This window comes from Gambusia affinis, linkage group LG14, assembly GCF_019740435.1.
Source record: "Gambusia affinis linkage group LG14, SWU_Gaff_1.0, whole genome shotgun sequence".
Taxonomy (NCBI): Eukaryota; Metazoa; Chordata; class Actinopteri; order Cyprinodontiformes; family Poeciliidae; genus Gambusia; species Gambusia affinis.
The window spans coordinates 2,603-26,158 of NC_057881.1; the positions used below are offsets into that span (position 1 = coordinate 2,603).

Consider the following 23,556-nt stretch of genomic DNA (forward strand, 5'->3'; position numbering starts at 1 on the left):
ACTGCTTTTGTTTTCTCAGTTATTTTTCTTTCCATAGGAGCTACATCTGGTCTCCTGTTCTGATTAGCTGTGGTTGCTTCCTGGAGGAGGGCTTTGGCTGACATGATGCTGCCATCACCTAACATTTCTCCCTCTCCTTTTCATTTCCATGAGCATGGAAAGTTTTCCTGATCAGTTGACCTGTTGTTGTGTCTCTGCTCTGTCTTTCCTCAGGTGGCTGCTGGTAAGTGCCTGTACCTGTTGTTGTTGTTGTTGTGTCTCTGCTCTGTCTTTCCTCAGGTGGCTGCTGGTGCTGTGCCTGGACGTCGACGCCTGCCGACCGGGGGAGTGGACGGTGGACGTCGCTGCCTGCCGACCGGGGGCAGCGGTCGTCGCTGCCTGCCGACCGGGGGGGGGCGGTCGTCGCCTCCTGCTGACCGGGGGAGCGGACGTCGCGTCTGCCGACCGGGGGGAGCGGGTGTCGCCGCCTGCAAGCCGGGGGAGGGACCGTTGCCTTCTGCCGAAGTGAATGTCGCCCTTGCGACGTTCACTCCCCGCGGTCGGCAGTCGGCGACGTCCACTCTCCCCGGTAAGCGGTCGGCGACGTCTTCTCCCTCCGTTCTGCAGTTCTGCGATGACCTCTCCCCCGGTCGGAGGGGGAGTGGATGTCGCCGCTTGCTGATTGGGGGAGTGAAGGTCGCAGCCTGCCGACCGGGGAGAGTGAACGTCGCCCTCTGCTGTCCGCGGGGAGCAGAGGCGGTTTCATCGCCGAGGCAGCGTCCTTCACTCTTCCCGATCAGCAGGTGGTGACATCCACTCCTCTTGTTCGGCAGGCAGCGAGTGAATGCCATCTGAATTCACTCGTCGCCTGCTGACCAGGTAGAGCGAACGTCGCCCTCTGCTGATCGGGGGGAGTGAACGTCCCTGCCTCCCGACCGGGGGAGTGAACGTCGCCGTCTGCTGTCGCCGCCTGCTGACCGGGGGAGTGACGTCGCCGCCTGCTGACCGGGGGAGTGAACGTCGCCGCCTGCTGACCGGGGGAGTGAACGTCGCCGCCTGCTGACCGGGGGAGTGAACGTCGCCGCCTGCTGACCGGGGGAGTGAACGGTGCCGCCTGCTGACCGGGGTGAGTTAACGTCGCCGCCTGCAAAGGAGAGAGAGTACTGTTGGGTGATGGCAGCATCATGTCAGTCAATGCCCTCCTCCAGGAAGCAACCTCAGCTAATCAGAACAGGAGACCAGGTGTAGCTCCTGTGGAAAGAAAAGTAACTGAGATAACAAAAAGCTAAGTTTCTAACTAAATTTTTAGTTAGAAAAGATTTAGTTTCTAACTAAACTTCGTGTTTAGTAAGAAACACGAGCGCCACCTTCTGGCCTCTGCCTAGATCAGTTCCCGACAGAGAATGGAACTGTTTCTGCCTTTGTTTTTTCCCCTCCGTGGGCTGCCACCTTATCGTGGTGGAGGGGTTTGCGTGTCCCAGTGATCCTAGGCCTGTCGGAGCTTTCATGCATCTATTTGGGTCGGGTCTGCTGGGGCAAACGGGTCCTAGGTGAGGGATCGGACCAAGAGCAGCCCAACGATTGCTTAGAAATTTTAGAAAAGTGCTGATTTCATTCTCAGTCGTTAAAGGGTTTGACCTACAACCTGCACCTGTCCTTTAATAATCAGCTGAGCTTATGGAATCCAAGTGATTGAACTAAAATTACTTCAAGGTGCTTTGAGATGACATTTGTTGTGAATTGGCAATATATAAAATTGAACTTTCAAACTAAAAATTAGCCCCACCAATAATAGGTGGGGCTAATTGGTTGCTGACCAGGTGGTTGCTTCCTGGAGGTGGCTGGCGTCATCACCTCGCCTGCCGACCGGGGAGCGGACCTGTGTCTCTGCCTGCCGACCCGGGAGCTGGACGTCGCCTGCCTGCCGACTGTTGGGGAGTGGATGCCGCCTGTCTGCTGATCGGGGAGGTACGTCGCCGCCCGCAGATCAGGTGGCGGGTTCACTGTCGCCTGCTGACCCGGGCGGTGAACGCCGCCTCTGCTGACCGGGGAAAGCAGAGGGCGCGCTTCACCCGATCAGCAGGCGGCAACATCCGCCTCCCGGTGGCGGTCGCGGCGTCTTCTCCCTCCGTTCTGCAGTTCTGCGATGACCTCTCCCCGGTCGGAGGGAGTGGATGTCGCCGCCTGCTGATTGGGGAGTGAAGGTCGCAGCCTGCCGACCGGGGAGTGAACGCCGCCTCTGCTGTCCGCGGGGAGCAGAGGGCGGCCTTCACTCCCCCCATCGGGGGGCAGCGTCCTTCACTCTCCCCGATCAGCAGGTGGTGACATCCACTCTTCTTGTTCGGCAGGCAGCGAGTGAATGCCATCTGAATTCACTCGTCGCCTGCTGACCCGGGAGAGTGAACGTCCCCTGTGCTGATCTACAATCGCCTCAGCAGTTTTTCTGCAAAAATGCTGCAGGTATGCTGCTGTTAAAGTTGCTGACCGGGGTTTTAACTCAAGTCTGAGTTAAACTGTTGGGTGATGGCAGCATCATGTCAGTCAATGCCCTCCTCCAGGAAGCAACCTCAGCTAATCAGAACAGGAGACCAGGTGTAGCTCCTGTGGAAAGAAAAGTAACTGAGATAACAAAAAGCTAAGTTTCTAACTAAATTTTTAGTTAGAAAAGATTTAGTTTCTAACTAAACTTCGTGTTTAGTAAGAAACACGAGCGCCACCTTCTGGCCTCTGCCTAGATCAGTTCCCGACAGAGAATGGAACTGTTTCTGCCTTTGTTTTTTCCCCTCCGTGGGCTGCCACCTTATCGTGGTGGAGGGGTTTGCGTGTCCCAGTGATCCTAGGCCTGTCGGAGCTTTCATGCATCTATTTGGGTCGGGTCTGCTGGGGCAAACGGGTCCTAGGTGAGGGATCGGACCAAGAGCAGCCCAACGATTGCTTAGAAATTTTAGAAAAGTGCTGATTTCATTCTCAGTCGTTAAAGGGTTTGACCTACAACCTGCACCTGTCCTTTAATAATCAGCTGAGCTTATGGAATCCAAGTGATTGAACTAAAATTACTTCAAGGTGCTTTGAGATGACATTTGTTGTGAATTGGCAATATATAAAATTGAACTTTCAAACTAAAAATTAGCCCCACCAATAATAGGTGGGGATGTTCACTCCCGCTGGCGATCAGGTGGCGACGTTCACACGCCGCCTGCCGACCGGGGGGAGCGGACGTTGCCGCCTGCCGACCGGGGGGAGCGGACGTTGCCGCCTGCCGACTGGGGGGAGTGGATGCCGCCCTCTGCTGATCGGGGGGAGTGTACGTCGCCCCCCGCAGATCAGGTGGCGAAGTTCACTCGCCGCCTGCTGACCCGGGCGGAGTGAACGTCGCCCTCTGCTGACCGGGGAAAGCAGAGGGCGACGTTCACTCCCCCCGATCAGCAGGCGGCAACATCCGCTCCCCCGGTTTGCGGTCGACGACGTCTTCTCCCTCCGTTCTGCAGTTCTGCGACGTCCTCTGTCCCCGGTCGGAGGGGGAGTGGATGTCGCCGCCTGCTGATCGGGGGAGTGAACGTCGCAGCCTGCCGACCGGGGGGAGTGAACGTCGCCCTCTGCTGTCCGCGGGGAGCAGAGGGCGGCCTTCACTCCCCCCGTCGGGAGGCAGCGTCCTTCACTCTCCCCGATCAGCAGGTGGTGACATCCACTCCTCTTGTTCGGCAGGCAGCGAGTGAATGCCACCTGAATTCACTCGTCGCCTGCTGACCAGGTAGAGTGAACGTCACCCTGTGCTGACCCTACAATCGCGTTCAGCAGTTTTTCTCAAAAAATGCTGCAGGTATTTTGCTGCTGTTAAAGTTTGCGTGTTTTTAACTCAATTTCAGTCTGAGTTAAGGGTTTGACCTTAAACCTTCACCTGTCTTGTTGTCGTTCAAGAATCCACCTGGATCAGCTGTTTTTTTTGTGTTTTTTTTTCTTCTCAGATTTTGCCCTTCATCGCCCCCCATCGCCAGACAGAAGAAATAGCCGAACTTCAAACACTTATCAAAACAACATCAGTTTATCTTTTTTTCTTCTTCTTTTCTTTCTACCAAAAACCGGATAAGTCTTCTGGCTGGTACTTTGGCCTCATCTAGACATTCTTTTTTTTATGCATAATTTTGTTTAGAAACTTCATAATTAATTTTGTTTTATTCATTTTAGGTATATAAAATGTCTTCTAATTTTATTGTTAAATGTTAGAATTTATTGTATATTGATTTTTGAGAATGTATTTTTGCATCATTTTAGTGTTGCCATGGCTCAGACTGGTTTATTGTGATTTATGCTGTTGTTTGTCATTTCTTGTTTTTTTTCTGCATTATTTATTTCAACTGCTTTTGTTTTCTCAGTTATTTTTCTTTCCATAGGAGCTACATCTGGTCTCCTGTTCTGATTAGCTGTGGTTGCTTCCTGGAGGAGGGCTTTGGCTGACATGATGCTGCCATCACCTAACATTTCTCCCTCTCCTTTTCATTTCCATGAGCATGGAAAGTTTTCCTGATCAGTTGACCTGTTGTTGTGTCTCTGCTCTGTCTTTCCTCAGGTGGCTGCTGGTAAGTGCCTGTACCTGTTGTTGTTGTTGTTGTGTCTCTGCTCTGTCTTTCCTCAGGTGGCTGCTGGTGCTGTGCCTGGACGTCGACGCCTGCCGACCGGGGGAGTGGACGGTGGACGTCGCTGCCTGCCGACCGGGGGCAGCGGTCGTCGCTGCCTGCCGACCGGGGGGGGGGCGGTCGTCGCCGCCTGCTGACCGGGGGAGCGGACGTCGCGTCTGCCGACCGGGGGGAGCGGGTGTCGCCGCCTGCCAGCCGGGGGAGGGACCGTTGCCTTCTGCCGAAGTGAATGTCGCCCTTGCGACGTTCACTCCCCGCGGTCGGCAGTCGGCGACGTCCACTCCTTCTCCCTCCGTTCTGCAGTTCTGCGATGACCTCTCCCCCGGTCGGAGGGGGAGTGGATGTCGCCGCTTGCTGATTGGGGGAGTGAAGGTCGCAGCCTGCCGACCGGGGAGAGTGAACGTCGCCCTCTGCTGTCCGCGGGGAGCAGAGGGCGGCCTTCACTCCCCCCGTCGGGAGGCAGCGTCCTTCACTCTTCCCGATCAGCAGGTGGTGACATCCACTCCTCTTGTTCGGCAGGCAGCGAGTGAATGCCATCTGAATTCACTCGTCGCCTGCTGACCAGGTAGAGCGAACGTCGCCCTCTGCTGATCGGGGGGAGTGAACGTCCCTGCCTCCCGACCGGGGGAGTGAACGCGCTGCCTCCTGTCGCCGCCTGCTGACCGGGGGAGTGAACGTCGCCGCCTGCTGACCGGGGGAGTGAACGTCGCCGCCTGCTGACCGGGGGAGTGAACGTCGCCGCCTGCTGACCAGGGGGAGTGAACATCGCCGTCTGCTGTCGCCGCCTGCTGACCGGGGTGAGTGAACGTCACCGCCTGCAAAGGAGAGAGAGTACTGTTGGGTGATGGCAGCATCATGTCAGTCAATGCCCTCCTCCAGGAAGCAACCTCAGCTAATCAGAACAGGAGACCAGGTGTAGCTCCTGTGGAAAGAAAAGTAACTGAGATAACAAAAAGCTAAGTTTCTAACTAAATTTTTAGTTAGAAAAGATTTAGTTTCTAACTAAACTTCGTGTTTAGTAAGAAACACGAGCGCCACCTTCTGGCCTCTGCCTAGATCAGTTCCCGACAGAGAATGGAACTGTTTCTGGAACTGTTTCTGCCTTTGTTTTTTCCCCTCCGTGGGCTGCCACCTTATCGTGGTGGAGGGGTTTGCGTGTCCCAGTGATCCTAGGCCTGTCGGAGCTTTCATGCATCTATTTGGGTCGGGTCTAGGTGAGGGATCGGACCAAGAGCAGCCCAACGATTGCTTAGAAATTTTAGAAAAGTGCTGATTTCATTCTCAGTCGTTAAAGGGTTTGACCTACAACCTGCACCTGTCCTTTAATAATCAGCTGAGCTTATGGAATCCAAGTGATTGAACTAAAATTACTTCAAGGTGCTTTGAGATGACATTTGTTGTGAATTGGCAATATATAAAATTGAACTTTCAAACTAAAAATTAGCCCCACCAATAATAGGTGGGGATGTTCACTCCCGCTGGCGATCAGGTGGCGACGTTCACACGCCGCCTGCCGACCGGGGGGAGCGGACATTGCCGCCTGCCGACCGGGGGGAGCGGACGTTGCCGCCTGCCGACCGGGGGGAGCGGACGTTGCCGCCTGCCGACCGGGGGGAGCGGACGTTGCCGCCTGCCGACCGGGGGGAGCGGACGTTGCCGCCTGCCGACCGGGGGGAGCGGACGTTGCCGCCTGCCGACTGGGGGGAGTGGATGCCGCCCTCTGCTGATCGGGGGGAGTGTACGTCGCCCCCCGCAGATCAGGTGGCGAAGTTCACTCGCCGCCTGCTGACCCGGCGGAGTGAACGTCGCCCTCTGCTGACCGGGGAAAGCAGAGGGCGACGTTCACTCCCCCCGATCAGCAGGCGGCAACATCCGCTCCCCCGGTTTGCGGTCGACGACGTCTTCTCCCTCCGTTCTGCAGTTCTGCGACGTCCTCTGTCCCCGGTCGGAGGGGGAGTGGATGTCGCCGCCTGCTGATCGGGGGAGTGAACGTCGCAGCCTGCCGACCGGGGGGAGTGAACGTCGCCCTCTGCTGTCCGCGGGGAGCAGAGGGCGGCCTTCACTCCCCCCGTCGGGAGGCAGCGTCCTTCACTCTCCCCGATCAGCAGGTGGTGACATCCACTCCTCTTGTTCGGCAGGCAGCGAGTGAATGCCACCTGAATTCACTCGTCGCCTGCTGACCAGGCAGAGTGAACGTCACCCTGTGCTGACCCTACAATCGCGTTCAGCAGTTTTTCTCAAAAAATGCTGCAGGTATTTTGCTGCTGTTAAAGTTTGCGTGTTTTTAACTCAATTTCAGTCTGAGTTAAGGGTTTGACCTTAAACCTTCACCTGTCTTGTTGTCGTTCAAGAATCCACCTGGATCAGCTGTTTTTTTTGTGTTTTTTTTTCTTCTCAGATTTTGCCCTTCATCGCCCCCCATCGCCAGACAGAAGAAATAGCCGAACTTCAAACACTTATCAAAACAACATCAGTTTATCTTTTTTTCTTCTTCTTTTCTTTCTACCAAAAACCGGATAAGTCTTCTGGCTGGTACTTTGGCCTCATCTAGACATTCTTTTTTTTATGCATAATTTTGTTTAGAAACTTCATAATTAATTTTGTTTTATTCATTTTAGGTATATAAAATGTCTTCTAATTTTATTGTTAAATGTTAGAATTTATTGTATATTGATTTTTGAGAATGTATTTTTGCATCATTTTAGTGTTGCCATGGCTCAGACTGGTTTATTGTGATTTATGCTGTTGTTTGTCATTTCTTGTTTTTTTTCTGCATTATTTATTTCAACTGCTTTTGTTTTCTCAGTTATTTTCTTTCCATAGGAGCTACATCTGGTCTCCTGTTTGATTAGCTGTGGTTGCTTCCTGGAGGAGGGCTTTGGCTGACATGATGCTGCCATCACCTAACATTTCTCCCTCTCCTTTTCATTTCCATGAGCATGGAAAGTTTTCCTGATCAGTTGACCTGTTGTTGTGTCTCTGCTCTGTCTTTCCTCAGGTGGCTGCTGGTAAGTGCCTGTACCTGTTGTTGTTGTTGTTGTTGTGTGCTCTGTCTTTCCTCAGGTGGCTGCTGGTGCTGTGCCTGGCGGCCTCCGCTGGGAGTGGGAGGTGGACGCTGCCTGCCGACCGGGGCAGCGGCGTCGCCGCCTGCCGACGGCGGGCGGCCCGCCTGCTGACCGGGGGAGCGGACGTCGCGTCTGCCGACCGGGGGGAGCGGGTGTCGCCGCCTGCAAGCCGGGGGAGGGACCGTTGCCTTCTGCCGAAGTGAATGTCGCCCTTGCGACGTTCACTCCCCGCGGTCGGCAGTCGGCGACGTCCACTCTCCCCGGTAAGCGGTCGGCGACGTCTTCTCCCTCCGTTCTGCAGTTCTGCGATGACCTCTCCCCCGGTCGGAGGGGGAGTGGATGTCGCCGCTTGCTGATTGGGGGAGTGAAGGTCGCAGCCTGCCGACCGGGGAGAGTGAACGTCGCCCTCTGCTGTCCGCGGGGAGCAGAGGGCGGCCTTCACTCCCCCCGTCGGGAGGCAGCGTCCTTCACTCTTCCCGATCAGCAGGTGGTGACATCCACTCCTCTTGTTCGGCAGGCAGCGAGTGAATGCCATCTGAATTCACTCGTCGCCTGCTGACCAGGTAGAGCGAACGCCCCCTGTGCTGATCGGGACAATCGCGTGGCAGCCTCCCTGCACCGGGGGAGGCTGCGTTAAAGTGCTGTCGCCGCCTGCTGACTGGGAGTGAACGCCGCCTGCTGACGGGGTGAGCGTGCGCCGCCTGCTGACGGTGAGAATCGCCGCCTGCAAAGGAGAGAGAGAGTACTGTTGGGTGATGGCAGCATCATGTCTCAATGCCTCCTCCAGGAAGCAACCTCAGCTAATCAGAACAGGAGACCAGGTGTAGCTCCTGTGGAAAGAAAAGTATCTGAGATAACAAAAAGTTTTCTAACTAAATTTTTTAGTTAGAAAAGATTTTCTAACTAAACTCTGTTTTGGTATCTAGACACTTCTGGCCTCTGCCTAGATCAGTTCGACAGAGAATGGAACTGTTTTGCTCCAGATCAGTTCCCGACAGAGAATGGAACTGTTTCTGCCTTTATTTTTCCCCTCCGTGGGCTGCCACCTTATCGTGGTGGAGGGGTTTTTGTCCCAGTGATCCTAGGCCTGTCGGACTTTCATGCATCTATTTGGGTCGGTCTAGGTGAGGATCAGACCAAGAGCATTGTGATTTATGCTGTTTTTGAAAAGTGCTGATTTCATTCTCAGTCAGTTAAAGGGTTTGACCTACAACCTGCACCTGTCCTTTAATAATCAGCTGAGCTTATGGAATCCAAGTGATTGAACTAAAATTACTTCAAGGTGCTTTGAGATGACATTTGTTGTGAATTGGCAATATAAATTGAATTGAACTTTCAAACTAAAAAGCCCCACCAATAATAGGTGGGGATGTACACTCCCGCTGGCGATCAGGTGGCGACGTTCACTCCCGCTGGCGATCAGGTGGCGACGTTCACACCCCGTCTGCCGACGGCTGCTGGTGCGCGTTACCGCCTGGGACGCCGACGCCTGCCGACCGACGGGGAGGCGGGCGTTGCCGCCTGCCGACCGGGGAGCGTTACCGCCTGCCGACCGGGAGGCGACCGCCTGCCGACGGGGAGCGTCGCCGCCTGCTGACCGGGGAGCGGACGCGCGCTGCCGACTGAGGGGAGTGGATCCCGCCCGCCTGCAAGAAGGGAGTGGACGCTCGCGAATCAGGTGGCGAAAGTTCACTCGCCGCTGCGGAGTGAGCTCGCCCTGCTGACAGCAGAGGCGGCGGTCGGCGACGCCTTCTCCTCCGTTCTGCAGTTCTGCGCCCTCTGTCCCGGTCGGAGGGAGTGGATGTCGCCGCCTGCTGATCGGGGAGTGCAGCCTGCCGACCGGGAGAGTGAACGTCGCCCTCTGCTGTCGCGGGGAGCAGAGGCGCCTTCCTCCCCGTCGAGGCAGCGACCGTGGTGACATCCACTCCTCTTGTTCGGCAGGCAGCGAGTGAATGCCACCTGAATTCACTCGTCGCCTGCTGACCAGGTAGAGTGAACGTCACCCTGTGCTGACCCTACAATCGCGTTCAGCAGTTTTTCTCAAAAAATGCTGCAGGTATTTTGCTGCTGTTAAAGTTTGCGTGTTTTTAACTCAATTTCAGTCTGAGTTAAGGGTTTGACCTTAAACCTTCACCTGTCTTGTTGTCGTTCAAGAATCCACCTGGATCAGCTGTTTTTTTTGTGTTTTTTTTTCTTCTCAGATTTTGCCCTTCATCGCCCCCCATCGCCAGACAGAAGAAATAGCCGAACTTCAAACACTTATCAAAACAACATCAGTTTATCTTTTTTTCTTCTTCTTTTCTTTCTACCAAAAACCGGATAAGTCTTCTGGCTGGTACTTTGGCCTCATCTAGACATTCTTTTTTTTATGCATAATTTTGTTTAGAAACTTCATAATTAATTTTGTTTTATTCATTTTAGGTATATAAAATGTCTTCTAATTTTATTGTTAAATGTTAGAATTTATTGTATATTGATTTTTGAGAATGTATTTTTGCATCATTTTAGTGTTGCCATGGCTCAGACTGGTTTATTGTGATTTATGCTGTTGTTTGTCATTTCTTGTTTTTTTTCTGCATTATTTATTTCAACTGCTTTTGTTTTCTCAGTTATTTTTCTTTCCATAGGAGCTACATCTGGTCTCCTGTTCTGATTAGCTGTGGTTGCTTCCTGGAGGAGGGCTTTGGCTGACATGATGCTGCCATCACCTAACATTTCTCCCTCTCCTTTTCATTTCCATGAGCATGGAAAGTTTTCCTGATCAGTTGACCTGTTGTTGTGTCTCTGCTCTGTCTTTCCTCAGGTGGCTGCTGGTAAGTGCCTGTACCTGTTGTTGTTGTTGTTGTTGTGTCTCTGCTCTGTCTTTCCTCAGGTGGCTGCTGGTGCTGTGCCTGGACGTCGACGCCTGCCGACCGGGGGAGTGGACGGTGGACGTCGCTGCCTGCCGACCGGGGGCAGCGGTCGTCGCTGCCTGCCGACCGGGGGCGGCCGCCTCCTGCTGACCGGGGGAGCGGACGTCGCGTCTGCCGACCGGGGGGAGCGGGTGTCGCCGCCTGCCAGCCGGGGGAGGGACCGTTGCCTTCTGCCGAAGTGAATGTCGCCCTTGCGACGTTCACTCCCCGCGGTCGGCAGTCGGCGACGTCCACTCTCCCCGGTAAGCGGTCGGCGACGTCTTCTCCCTCCGTTCTGCAGTTCTCTGCGATGACCTCTCCCCGGTCGGAGGGGAGTGGATGTCGCCCTGCTGATTGGGGGAGTGAAGGTCGCAGCCTGTCGACGGGGAGTGAACGCCGCCTCTGCTGTCCGCTGGGAGCAGAGGCGGCCTCCCCCATCGGGGGGCAGCGTCCTTCACTCTCCCCGATCAGCAGGTGGTGACATCCACTCCTCTTGTTCGGCAGGCAGCGAGTGAATGCCATCTGAATTCACTCGTCGCCTGCTGACCAGGTAGAGCGAACGTCGCCCTCTGCTGATCGGGGGGAGTGAACGTCCCTGCCTCCCGACCGGGGGAGTGAACGTCGCCGTCTGCTGTCGCCGCCTGCTGACCGGGGGAGTGAACGTCGCCTGCTGACCGGGAGTGAACGCCGCCTGCCGCCTGCTGACCGGGGGAGTGAACGTCGCCGCCTGCTGACCGGGGGGAGTGAACGTCGCCGCCTGCTGACCGGGGTGAGTGAACGTCGCCGCCTGCAAAGGAGAGAGAGTACTGTTGGGTGATGGCAGCATCATGTCAGTCAATGCCCTCCTCCAGGAAGCAACCTCAGCTAATCAGAACAGGAGACCAGGTGTAGCTCCTGTGGAAAGAAAAGTAACTGAGATAACAAAAAGCTAATTTTCTAACTAAATTTTTAGTTAGAAAAGATTTAGTTTCTAACTAAACTTCGTGTTTAGTAAGAAACACGAGCGCCACCTTCTGGCCTCTGCCTAGATCAGTTCCCGACAGAGAATGGAACTGTTTCTGAGCTCCGCAGATCAGTTCCCGACAGAGAATGGAACTGTTTCTGCCTTTGTTTTTTCCCCTCCGTGGGCTGCCACCTTATCGTGGTGGAGGGGTTTGCGTGTCCCAGTGATCCTAGGCCTGTCGGAGCTTTCATGCATCTATTTGGGTCGGGTCTAGGTGAGGGATCGGACCAAGAGCAGCCCAACGATTGCTTAGAAATTTTAGAAAAGTGCTGATTTCATTCTCAGTCGTTAAAGGGTTTGACCTACAACCTGCACCTGTCCTTTAATAATCAGCTGAGCTTATGGAATCCAAGTGATTGAACTAAAATTACTTCAAGGTGCTTTGAGATGACATTTGTTGTGAATTGGCAATATATAAAATTGAACTTTCAAACTAAAAATTAGCCCCACCAATAATAGGTGGGGATGTTCACTCCCGCTGGCGATCAGGTGGCGACGTTCACACGCCGCCTGCCGACCGGGGGGAGCGGACATTGCCGCCTGCCGACCGGGGGGAGCGGACGTTGCCGCCTGCCGACCGGGGGGAGCGGACGTTGCCGCCTGCCGACCGGGGGGAGCGGACGTTGCCGCCTGCCGACTGGGGGGAGTGGATGCCGCCCTCTGCTGATCGGGGGGAGTGTACGTCGCCCCCCGCAGATCAGGTGGCGAAGTTCACTCGCCGCCTGCTGACCCGGCGGAGTGAACGTCGCCCTCTGCTGACCGGGGAAAGCAGAGGGCGACGTTCACTCCCCCCGATCAGCAGGCGGCAACATCCGCTCCCCCGGTTTGCGGTCGACGACGTCTTCTCCCTCCGTTCTGCAGTTCTGCGACGTCCTCTGTCCCCGGTCGGAGGAGGAGTGGATGTCGCCGCCTGCTGATCGGGGGAGTGAACGTCGCAGCCTGCCGACCGGGGGGAGTGAACGTCGCCCTCTGCTGTCCGCGGGGAGCAGAGGGCGGCCTTCACTCCCCCCGTCGGGAGGCAGCGACCTTCACTCTCCCCGATCAGCAGGTGGTGACATCCACTCCTCTTGTTCGGCAGGCAGCGAGTGAATGCCACCTGAATTCACTCGTCGCCTGCTGACCAGGCAGAGTGAACGTCACCCTGTGCTGACCCTACAATCGCGTTCAGCAGTTTTTCTCAAAAAATGCTGCAGGTATTTTGCTGCTGTTAAAGTTTGCGTGTTTTTAACTCAATTTCAGTCTGAGTTAAGGGTTTGACCTTAAACCTTCACCTGTCTTGTTGTCGTTCAAGAATCCACCTGGATCAGCTGTTTTTTTTGTTGTTTTTTTCTTCTCAGATTTTGCCCTTCATCGCCCCCCATCGCCAGACAGAAGAAATAGCCGAACTTCAAACACTTATCAAAACAACATCAGTTTATCTTTTTTTCTTCTTCTTTTCTTTCTACCAAAAACTGGATAAGTCTTCAGTCTGGTACTTTGGCCTCATCTAGACATTCTTTTTTTTATGCACAATTTTGTTTAGAAACTTCATAATTAATTTTGTTTTATTCATTTTAGATATATAAAATGTCTTCTAATTTTATTGTTAAATGTTAGAATTTATTGTATATTGATTTTTGAGAATGTATTTTTGCATCATTTTAGTGTTGCCATGGCTCAGACTGGTTTATTGTGATTTATGCTGTTGTTTGTCATTTCTTGTTTTTTTTCTGCATTATTTATTTCAACTGCTTTTGTTTTCTCAGTTATTTTTCTTTCCATAGGAGCTACATCTGGTCTCCTGTTCTGATTAGCTGTGGTTGCTTCCTGGAGGAGGGCTTTGGCTGACATGATGCTGCCATCACCTAACATTTCTCCCTCTCCTTTTCATTTCCATGAGCATGGAAAGTTTTCCTGATCAGTTGACCTGTTGTTGTGTCTCTGCTCTGTCTTTCCTCAGGTGGCTGCTGGTAAGTGCCTGTACCTGTTGTTGTTGTTGTTGTTGTGTCTCTGCTCTGTCTTTCCTCAGGTGGCTGCTGGTGCTGTGCCTGGACGTCGACGCCTGCCGACCGGGGGAGTGGACGGTGGACGTCGCTGCCTGCCGACCGGGGGCAGCGGTCGTCGCTGCCTGCCGACCGGGGGGGGGCGGTCGTCGCCGCCTGCTGACCGGGGGAGCGGACGTCGCGTCTGCCGACCGGGGGGAGCGGGTGTCGCCGCCTGCCAGCCGGGGGATGGACCGTTGCCTTCTGCCGAAGTGAATGTCGCCCTTGCGACGTTCACTCCCCGCGGTCGGCAGTCGGCGACGTCCACTCTCCCCGGTAAGCGGTCGGCGACGTCTTCTCCCTCCGTTCTGCAGTTCTGCGATGACCTCTCCCCCGGTCGGAGGGGGAGTGGATGTCGTCGCCTGCTGATTGGGGGAGTGAAGGTCGCAGCCTGTCGACGGGGGGGAGTGAACGTCGCCCTCTGCTGTCCGCGGGGAGCAGAGGGCGGCCTTCACTCCCCCCATCGGGGGGCAGCGTCCTTCACTCTCCCCGATCAGCAGGTGGTGACATCCACTCCTCTTGTTCGGCAGGCAGCGAGTGAATGCCATCTGAATTCACTCGTCGCCTGCTGACCAGGTAGAGCGAACGTCGCCCTCTGCTGATCGGGGGGAGTGAACGTCCCTGCCTCCCGACCGGGGGAGTGAACGTCGCCGTCTGCTGTCGCCGCCTGCTGACCGGGGGAGTGAACGTCGCCGCCTGCTGACCGGGGGAGTGAACATCGCCGCCTGCTGACCGGGGGAGTGAACGTCGCCGCCTGCTGACCTGGGGAGTGAACGTCGCCGCCTGCTGACCGGGGTGAGTGAACGTCGCCGCCTGCAAAGGAGAGAGAGTACTGTTGGGTGATGGCAGCATCATGTCAGTCAATGCCCTCCTCCAGGAAGCAACCTCAGCTAATCAGAACAGGAGACCAGGTGTAGCTCCTGTGGAAAGAAAAGTAACTGAGATAACAAAAAGCTAAGTTTCTAACTAAATTTTTAGTTAGAAAAGATTTAGTTTCTAACTAAACTTCGTGTTTAGTAAGAAACACGAGCGCCACCTTCTGGCCTCTGCCTAGATCAGTTCCCGACAGAGAATGGAACTGTTTCTGAGCTCCGCAGATCAGTTCCCGACAGAGAATGGAACTGTTTCTGCCTTTGTTTTTTCCCCTCCGTGGGCTGCCACCTTATCGTGGTGGAGGGGTTTGCGTGTCCCAGTGATCCTAGGCCTGCATCTATTTGGGTCGGGTCTAGGTGAGGGATCGGACCAAGAGCAGCCCAACGATTGCTTAGAAATTTTAGAAAAGTGCTGATTTCATTCTCAGTCGTTAAAGGGTTTGACCTACAACCTGCACCTGTCCTTTAATAATCAGCTGAGCTTATGGAATCCAAGTGATTGAACTAAAATTACTTCAAGGTGCTTTGAGATGACATTTGTTGTGAATTGGCAATATATAAAATTGAACTTTCAAACTAAAAATTAGCCCACCAATAATAATGATAATAATAATAATAATAAACAAAAACGCCAACAATAGAAGAAAGTTCAATACCCTCAAAATAGATACCAAATATTTAAAACCCTCAAAATAGATACAGATAGGTTAGAAGCTTAGTTATAAAGCTAATTCACAACAATGTTGTTGTCAAGGCATTTTATTAAAAGTCATTTAAATTTAGTCAGATTACGATTGATCCAAATGATCAATTCATTAGGTTCAGGTAATTTTAAAGTAGTTTAAAAAGTTGGTACCAAACTAAACCCAGCAAATTGTACGGAGTCGTTACTAACAGCCTTCACTCCCCCCCGCCGTTCAGGTGGCGACGTTCACTCGCCACCTGCTGACCGGGCGGAGTGAACTCTCTGCTGACGCCCTCTGCTCCACCCGGTCAGCAGAGGGCGACGTTCACTCCCCTTGTTCGGGATGCAGCGACGTTCACTCCCCCCGAACAGCAGGCGGCGACATCCACTCCCCCTGGTTTGCAGGCGGTGATTGAACGCCCCTGATCGATGGGGGAGTGTACGTCGTCCCCCGCCGATCAGGTGGCGAAGTTCACTTGCCACCTGCTGACCAGGCGGAGTGAACGTCGCCCTCAGCTGACCGGGGGAGCAGAGGGCGTCAGCAGAGAGTTCACTCCGCCCGATCAGCAGGCGGCAACATCTGTTCCCCCCGGTCGGCAGACGGCGACGTCCGCTCCCACGGTTAGCGGTCTGCGACGTTTTCTCCCTCCGTTCTGCGACGTCCTCTGTCCCCGGTCGGAGGGGGAGTGAACGTCGCCACCTGATCGGCGGGGGGGAGTGAAGGCTGCTAGTCATGAAAAATTAGTCCCACCAATAATAATAATAATAATAATAATAATAATAAACAAAAACCCCAACAATAGAAGATAGATACCATATGGGTTCAAAACCCTCAAAATAGATAGATAGGTTAGAAGCTTAGTTAACGTCGCCCTCTGCTGACCGGGGGGAGCAGAGGGCGACGTTATGCAATGGTCACTTCACACTTCACAGACTACTTCCGATTATACAGGTCAGTCAGACAGGGGTGTCCTCTGTCCTCCCTGCTCTACAGCCTGGTGGCCGAGCCCCTCGCCGCCTTGATTAAACAAGATAAAAACATTCAAGGCATAAAATCACCACAAGGCAACATCAGCAAAATATTTCAGTTTGCGGATGACACATCAATAACAGTTAAAAATGAAAGCAGTCTGGATTTGGTCATTACACATTTGCATACTTATGGTTCAGCTTCAGGGGCATAAATCAATACAACTAAGTCAGAAATCATGTATTGCGGCGAGGTTGTAGTGCACGCGGTTAGCTCACTGGGTGAAGACCATGCTTTGTTTCTGGTGGTGGATGGTTCAAGGCCAGCTTGAGACATGGTTTTAAAAATGTTAAAGACAGTTGTTGTGGTACTTGTAGAAGTTCCGGCGAAAACTGTTGTATTGTGCTTGTATGGAACAGTGGTTAGAGTCTGTGTTTTGGATTCCTTGAGACTGGCGTTCAAGTCTAGCTTGCTGCATGGTGTTAAAAATGTTAAAGACAGTTGTTGCGGTACTTGAAGACGTTCCTACGAAAGCAGGTTGTAGTGCGCGTGTGGTGCACAGCGTGAAGACTGTACCTTGGTTCTGGTGGTGGGTGGTTCAAGGCCTGCTTGAGACATGGTTTTAAAAATGTTAAAGGCAGTTTTTGTGGTACTTGTAGAAGTTCCTATGAAAAACGTTGTATTGTGCTTGTATGGCACAGTGGTTAGAGTCAGTGTTTTGGATTCCTTGAGACTGGGGTTCAAGTCTAGCTTGCTGCATGGTTTTCAAAATGTTAAAAACAGTTGTTGCGGTACTTGTAGACGTTCCGACGAAAGCAGGTTGTAGTGCGCGTGTGGTGCACTGGGTGAAGACTGTGCGCCGCTTCTGGTGGTGGATGGTTCAAGGCCAGCTTGAGGCATGGTTTTAAAAATGTTAAAGACAGTAGTTGTGGTACTTGTAGATGTTCAGACAAAAACAGGTTGTAGTGCACGCGGTTAGCTCACTGGGTGAAGACCATGCTTTGCTTCTGGCGGTGGATTGTTCAAGGCCATATTGAGGCATGGTTTTAAAAATGTTAAAGACAGTTGTTGCGGTACTTGTAGAAGTTCCTATGAAAAATGTTGTATTGTGCTTGTATGGCACAGTGGTTAGAGTCTGTGCTTTGGATTCCTTGAGACTGGGGTTCAAGTCTAGCTTGCTGCCTGGTTTTAAAAGTGTTAAAGACAGTTGTTGCGGTACTTGTAGACGTTCCGACGAAAGCAGGTTGTAGTGCGCGTGTGGTGCACTGGTTGAAGACTGTGCTCCGCTTCTGGTGGTGGATGGTTCAAGGCCAGCTTGAGGCATGGTTTTAAAAATGTTAAAGACAGTTGTTGCGGTACTTGTAGAAGTTCCGACATGAAATGTTGTGTCCTTGTATGGCACACTGGCTGAAGACTGCACCTTGATTCTGGTGGTTGCTGTCTTGAGATATTGTTTTAAAAATGTTAAAGACGGTTGTTGTGGTACTTGTAGAAGTTCCGGCGAAAACTGTTTTATTGTGCTTGTATGGAACAGTGGTTAGAGTCTGTGTTTTGGATTCCTTGAGACTGGGGTTCAAGTCTAGCTTGCTGCATGGTTTTCAAAATGTTAAAAACAGTTGTTGCGGTACTTGTAGACGTTCCGACGATAAATGTGGTGTGCTTGCACGGCACACTGAGTGAAGACTGTGCTTTGCTTCCGGTGGTGGATGGTTCAAGGCCAGCTTGAGGCATGGTTTTAAAAATGTTAAAGACAGTTGTTGTGGTACTTGTAGAAGGTCCGACAAAAATGTTGTATTGTGCTTGTATGGCACAGTGGTTAGAGTCTGTGTTTTGGATTCTTTGAGACTGGGGTTCAAGTCTAGCTTGCTGAATGGTGTTAAAAATGTTAAAGACAGTTGTTGCGGTACTTGTAGACGTTCAGACAAAAACAGGTTGTAGTGCACGCGGTTAGCTCACTGGGTGAAGACCGTGCTTCGTTTCTAGTGATGGCTGGTTCAAGGCCAGCTTGAGACATGGTTTTAAAAATGTTAAAGACAGTTGTTGCGGTACTTGAAGACGTTCCTACGAAAGCAGGTTGTAGTGTGCGTGTGGTGCACAGAGTGAAGACTGTACCTTGCTTCTGGTGGTGGGTGGTTCAAGGCCTGCTTGAGACATGGTTTTAAAAATGTTAAAGACAATTGTTGCGGTACTTGTAGACGTTCCGACATGAAATGTTGTTTCCTTGTATGGCACACTGGCTGAAGACTGTACCTTGGTTCTGGTGGTGGCTGGCTTGAGACATTGTTTTAAAAATGTTAAAGACAGTTGTTGCGGTACTTGTAGACGTTCCGAAATGAAATGTTGTGTCCTTGTATGGCACACTGGCTGAAGACTGCACCTTGATTCTGGTGGTTGCTGGTTCAAGGCTGGCTTGAGACATTGTTTTAAAAATGTTAAAGACAGTTGTTGCGGTACTTGAAGACGTTCCTACGAAAGCAGGTTGTAGTGCACGCGGTTAGCTCACTGGGTGAAGACCGTGCTTCGTTTCTAGTGATGGCTGGTTCAAGGCCAGCTTGAGACATGGTTTTAAAAATGTTAAAGACAGTTGTTGCGGTACTTGAAGACGTTCCTACGAAAGCAGGTTGTAGTGTGCGTGTGGTGCACAGAGTGAAGACTGTACCTTGGTTCTGGTGGTGGGTGGTTCAAGGCCTGCTTGAGACATGGTTTTAAAAATGTTAAAGACAATTGTTGCGGTACTTGTAGACGTTCCGACATGAAATGTTGTTTCCTTGTATGGCACACTGGCTGAAGACTGTACCTTGGTTCTGGTGGTGGCTGGCTTGAGACATTGTTTTAAAAATGTTAAAGACAGTTGTTGCGGTACTTGTAGACGTTCCGACATGAAATGTTGTGTCCTTGTATGGCACACTGGCTGAAGACTGCACCTTGATTCTGGTGGTTGCTGGTTCAAGGCTGGCTTGAGACATTGTTTTAAAAATGTTAAAGACAGTTGTTGCGGTACTTGAAGACGTTCCTACGAAAGCAGGTTGTAGTGCGCGTGTGATGCACAGGGTTAAGACTGTGCCTTGCTTCTGGCGTTGGATGGTTCAAGGCCAGCTTAAGGCATGGTTTTAAAAATGATAAAGACAGTTGTTGCGGTACTTGAAGACGTTCCTACGAAAGCAGGTTGTGGTGCACAGAGTGAAGACTGTACCTTGGTTCTGGTGGTGGGTGGTTCAAGGCCTGCTTGAGACATGGTTTTAAAAATGTTAAAGGCACTTTTTGTGGTACTTGTAGTAGTTCCGGCTAAAACTGTTGTGTTGTGCTTGTGTGGCACACTGGGTTAAGACTGTGCCTTGGTTCTGGTGGTGGATTGTTCAAGGCCAGCTTGAGGAATGGTTTTAAAAATGTTAAAGACAGTTGTTGCGTTACTTGTAGAAGTTCCTATGAAAAATTTTGTGGTGTGCTTGTATGGCACAGTGGTTAGAGTCTGTGCTTTGGATTCCTTAAGACTGGGGTTCAGGTCCAGCTTGCTGCATGGTTTTCAAAATGTTAAAGACAGTTGTTGCGGTACTTGTAGACGTTCCGACATGAAATGTTGTGTCCTTGTATGGCACACTGGCTGAAGACTGTACCTTGGTTCTGGTGGTGGCTTGCTTGAGACATTGTTTTAAAAATGTTAAAGACAGTTGTTGTGGTACTTGTAGAAGTTCCGGCGAAAACTGTTGTATTGTGCTTGTATGGAACAGTGGTTAGAGTCTGTGTTTTGGATTCCTTGAGACTGGCGTTCAAGTCTAGCTTGCTGCATGGTGTTAAAAATGTTAAAGACAATTGTTGCGGTACTTGTAGACGTTCCGTCGATAAGTGTGGTGTGCTTGCACGGCACACTGGGTTAAGACTGTGCCTTGCTTCTGGCGGTGGATGGTTCAAGGCCAGCTTTAGGAATGGTTTTAAAAATGATAAAGACAGTTGTTGCGGTACTTGTAGACGTTCCGACGAAAGCAGGTTGTAGTGCGCGTGTGGTGCACTGGGTGAAGACTGTGCTCCGCTTCTGGTGGTGGATGGTTCAAGGCCAGCTTGAGGCATGGTTTTAAAAATGTTAAAGACATTTGTTGCGGTACTTGCAGAAGTCCCTATGAAAAATTTTGTGGTGTGCTTGTATGGCACAGTGGTTAGAGTCTGTGCTTTGGATTCCTTGAGACTGGGGTTCAAGTCTAGCTTGCTGCCTGGTTTTAAAAGTGTTAAGGACAGTTGTTGCGGTACTTGTAGACGTTCCGACGATAAATGTGGTGTGCTTGCACGGCACACTGGGTGAAGACTGTGCTCCGCTTCTGGTGGTGGATGGTTCAAGGCTAACTTGAGACATTTTTTAAAAAATGTTAAAGACAGTTGTTGTGGTACTTGTAGATGTTCTGACAAAAAAGGTTGTAGTATGCTTGCATGGCACAGTGGTTAGAGTCTGTGCTTTGAATTCCTTGAGACTGGGGTTCATGTCCAGCTTGCTGCATGGTTTTAAAATTTTAAAGACCATTGTTGCGGTACTTGTATAAGTTCCGACTAAAAATGTTGTAGTATGCTTGCATGGCACACTGGGTGAAGACTGTGCCTTGGTTCTGGTGGTGGATGGTTCTAGTCTAGCTTGAACGGCATGATTTTAAAATGACTGGTTTGAGGCATGGTTTTAAAAATGTTAAAGACAGTTGTTGCGGTACTTGTAGACGTTCCGGCGAAATCTATTGTGTGCTTGTATGGCACAGTGGTTAGAGTCTGTGCTTTGGATTCCTTGAGACTGGGGTTCAAGTCTAGCTTGCTGCATGGTGTTAAAAATGTTAAAGACAATTGTTGCGGTACTTGTATAAGTTCCGACTAAAAATGTTGTAGTATGCTTGCATGGCACACTGGGTGAAGACTGTGCCTTGGTTCTGGTGGTGGATGGTTCTAGTCTAGCTTGAACTGCATGATTTTAAAATGACTGGTTTGAGGCATGGTTTTAAAAATGTTAAAGACAGTTGTTGCGGTACTTGTAGAAGTTCCGGCGAAAACTATTGTATGCTAGTATAGTACAGTGGTTAGAGTCTGTGCTTTGGATTCTTTGAGACTGGGGTTCAAGTCCAGCTTGGGAGGACAAGAGGGCCCGCTAAGAGGGCAGGGATGGGAGGGCAGGGATGGGAGGACAGGGATGGGAGGGCAGGGATGGGAGGACAGGGATGGGAGGACAGGGATGGGAGGGCAGGGATGGGAGGACAGGGATGGGAGGGCAGGGATGGGAGGGCAGGGATGGGAGGGCAGGGATGGGAGGACAGGGATGGGAGGACAGGGATGGGAGGAATAAATAATAAAAAACTTATTTTATGCATGTAAAAGAAATTATGTGAATTCAGAATGTGCTTCAGAATTACCCTCCCTATCCTCCCTATCTGGCCTACCAACCTTCCCTAGACCCAGCGACCACCAGAACTGCGACACGGTTTTAACACGGTGTGCCACACAAGCACACTACAACCATTATCATCGGAACTTCTACAAGTACCGCAAAGCCGTCTTTAACAATTTTAAAACCTTGACTCGAGCTGGTCTTGACCCAGCCACCACCATAACTGAGGCACAGTCTTCACCCAGTGCGCAACAACTGTTAAAGACCAGATGTGGCTGTCTTTAACAACTGTTACAGGCCGCAACAACTGTCTTTAACAATTTTAAAACCATGTCTCAAGCTGGCCTTGAACCATCCACCACCAGAACCAAGGCACAGTCTTCACCCAGTGTGCCATACAAGAACACAACATTCTTTGCCGGAACTTCTAAAAGTACCACAACAACTGTCTTTAACATTTTTAAAACCTTGTCTCGAGAGTCACGTGGGAACGCCAAGGCAGATGGCAGCACGCCAAGGCAGATGGCAGCACGCTAAGAGAGCTCCGGAAACCGACAATTTCTTTCACATTTATCTGGAATATACACCTTTCAATCTACTCCGATATATATACCTCTGTCACGCTAAATCCTAAAGTCTTTTTAAGAAATCAGATATTAATAATTTACCGACGAAATGTCAAGCAACAACAGAGCTAACTTTTTCAAAGGTGCAACAACGAGAAGCAAGGTAGCAGCGAGGACCAGCCCCACACCTGAAAGCACTTCTGCTAACCCGCCGACAGAATTAAGCTGCACTGGAGAGAAACATATCGACTTCAACCTCATGGAAGAAATACGGAAAATGAGTGCAACAATACAAACTGTTGCAGCAGATGTCTCGATTAAAGAAACAACAAAAGAGCTTAAAGACTCCGTTGAAAATATCCTAATTAGGCTGGGCGAGGTTGAACAGCGGGTGTCCGACATTGAAGACACAAGTGCTCAAATGGAGAAATGTGTGGAGGTATGTGACAAGAAACTTGCGATTTTGTGAGAACGAGTCAAAGACCTTGAGAACCGCAGTCGGAGGAACAATGTGAGAATGGTGGGATTGAAAGAAGATAATGAAGAAAGAGGAAACATGCGTCAATATGTGAAAAGGATTATTGCGCAAGGGTTCGGACTCACAGGCAGCGAGTTCGAGGTGGAGCGGGCCCACCGTTCCCTGGCGCCCAAACCAGATGTCAATAAATCACCCCGAACCATCCTGATACGGTTCCTACGCTCATCGGCCCGGGATAAGGTGCTACAGATAGCTAAAGAAAAGCGTGGACTGGAGTGGGAAGGCTGCAAATTGTCCTTTTTTGAGGACCTGTCGAAGGAGCTCGTGGAGAAAAGGAGAGGGGGAAACCACTACCTAAGGACAGGGCTGCAATCCAAATGCTAGCACAGGACTGGAATCTGGTTGATATATGGAGACTAGTAAATCCACGAGAGAGAGAGAATATACTTTTTACTCTCACAGTCATAAGATATATTCTAGAATTGACTATTTTTTTATATCTAATAAGCTAGTGGAGTCCGTAATGGGCTGTGAAATAGGAACAATTATAATAAGTGACCATGGTATAGTGGAGTTACATGTAGACTTCAATGAGGAACAAGAAAGGAACTTCTTCTACTTCTACAAGTTCCGACGCAACAACTGTTAAAGACCAGCTGTTGCGGTCTTTAACAACTATTACAGACCGCAACAACTGTCTTTAACAATTTTAAAACATTCCCTCGAGGTGGTCTTTACCCAGAGACCACCAGAACAGAGGCACGTTTTTCACCCGGTGTGCCACACAAGCACACTACAACATTTTTTGCCGGAACTTCTACAAGTATCACAACATTTTATAACCATGTCTCAAGCTGGCCTTGAACCATCCACCACCAGAACCGAAGTACAGTCTTCACCCAGTGCAACACACGTGCGCACTACAACCTGTTTTTGTTGGAACTTCTACAAGTATCGCAACAACGGTCTTTAACATTTTTAAACTCATGCCTCAAGCTGGCCTTGAACCAGCAACCACCAGAACCAAGCGCGCAACACT

The 23,556-nt window shown here is 51.2% G+C and overlaps 1 protein-coding gene across 1 annotated transcript; it reads right to left on the bottom strand.

Moving 5' to 3' along the window:
- Window positions 1-310: 310 nt before the first annotated feature.
- Window positions 311-14,448, bottom strand: LOC122844018 (serine/arginine repetitive matrix protein 2-like). The gene is made up of 20 exons (XM_044139221.1): window positions 14,078-14,448; window positions 13,832-13,984; window positions 13,536-13,768; window positions 12,359-12,544; window positions 12,105-12,235; window positions 11,117-11,356; window positions 10,506-11,061; window positions 9,054-9,637; window positions 8,253-8,402; window positions 7,636-8,183; window positions 6,460-6,737; window positions 6,146-6,336; window positions 5,168-5,428; window positions 4,571-5,120; window positions 3,367-3,578; window positions 3,116-3,265; window positions 2,131-2,345; window positions 1,834-2,020; window positions 828-1,123; window positions 311-716 (listed from the first exon to the last, which is right to left on the bottom strand). Exons 1-20 carry the CDS (start codon window positions 14,446-14,448, stop codon window positions 527-529), a joined length of 5,682 nt encoding a protein of 1,893 aa, XP_043995156.1. The 3' UTR covers window positions 311-526.
- Window positions 14,449-23,556: the final 9,108 nt, after the last annotated feature.

Coding starts and splice junctions, on each gene's coding strand:
- LOC122844018 (XM_044139221.1), bottom strand. CDS start 14,448: ATGATGCTGCCATCACCCAACAGTACTCTCTCTCCTTTGCAGGCGGCG. Junction 9,638..10,505: donor AACAACAACAACAACAACAG/GTACAGGCACTT, acceptor GAGTGAATTCAG/GTGGCATTCACTCGCTGCCT. Junction 2,021..2,130: donor CTCCCTCCGACCGGGGAGAG/GTCATCGCAGAA, acceptor TTCCCCGGTCAG/CAGAGGCGGCGTTCACCGCC.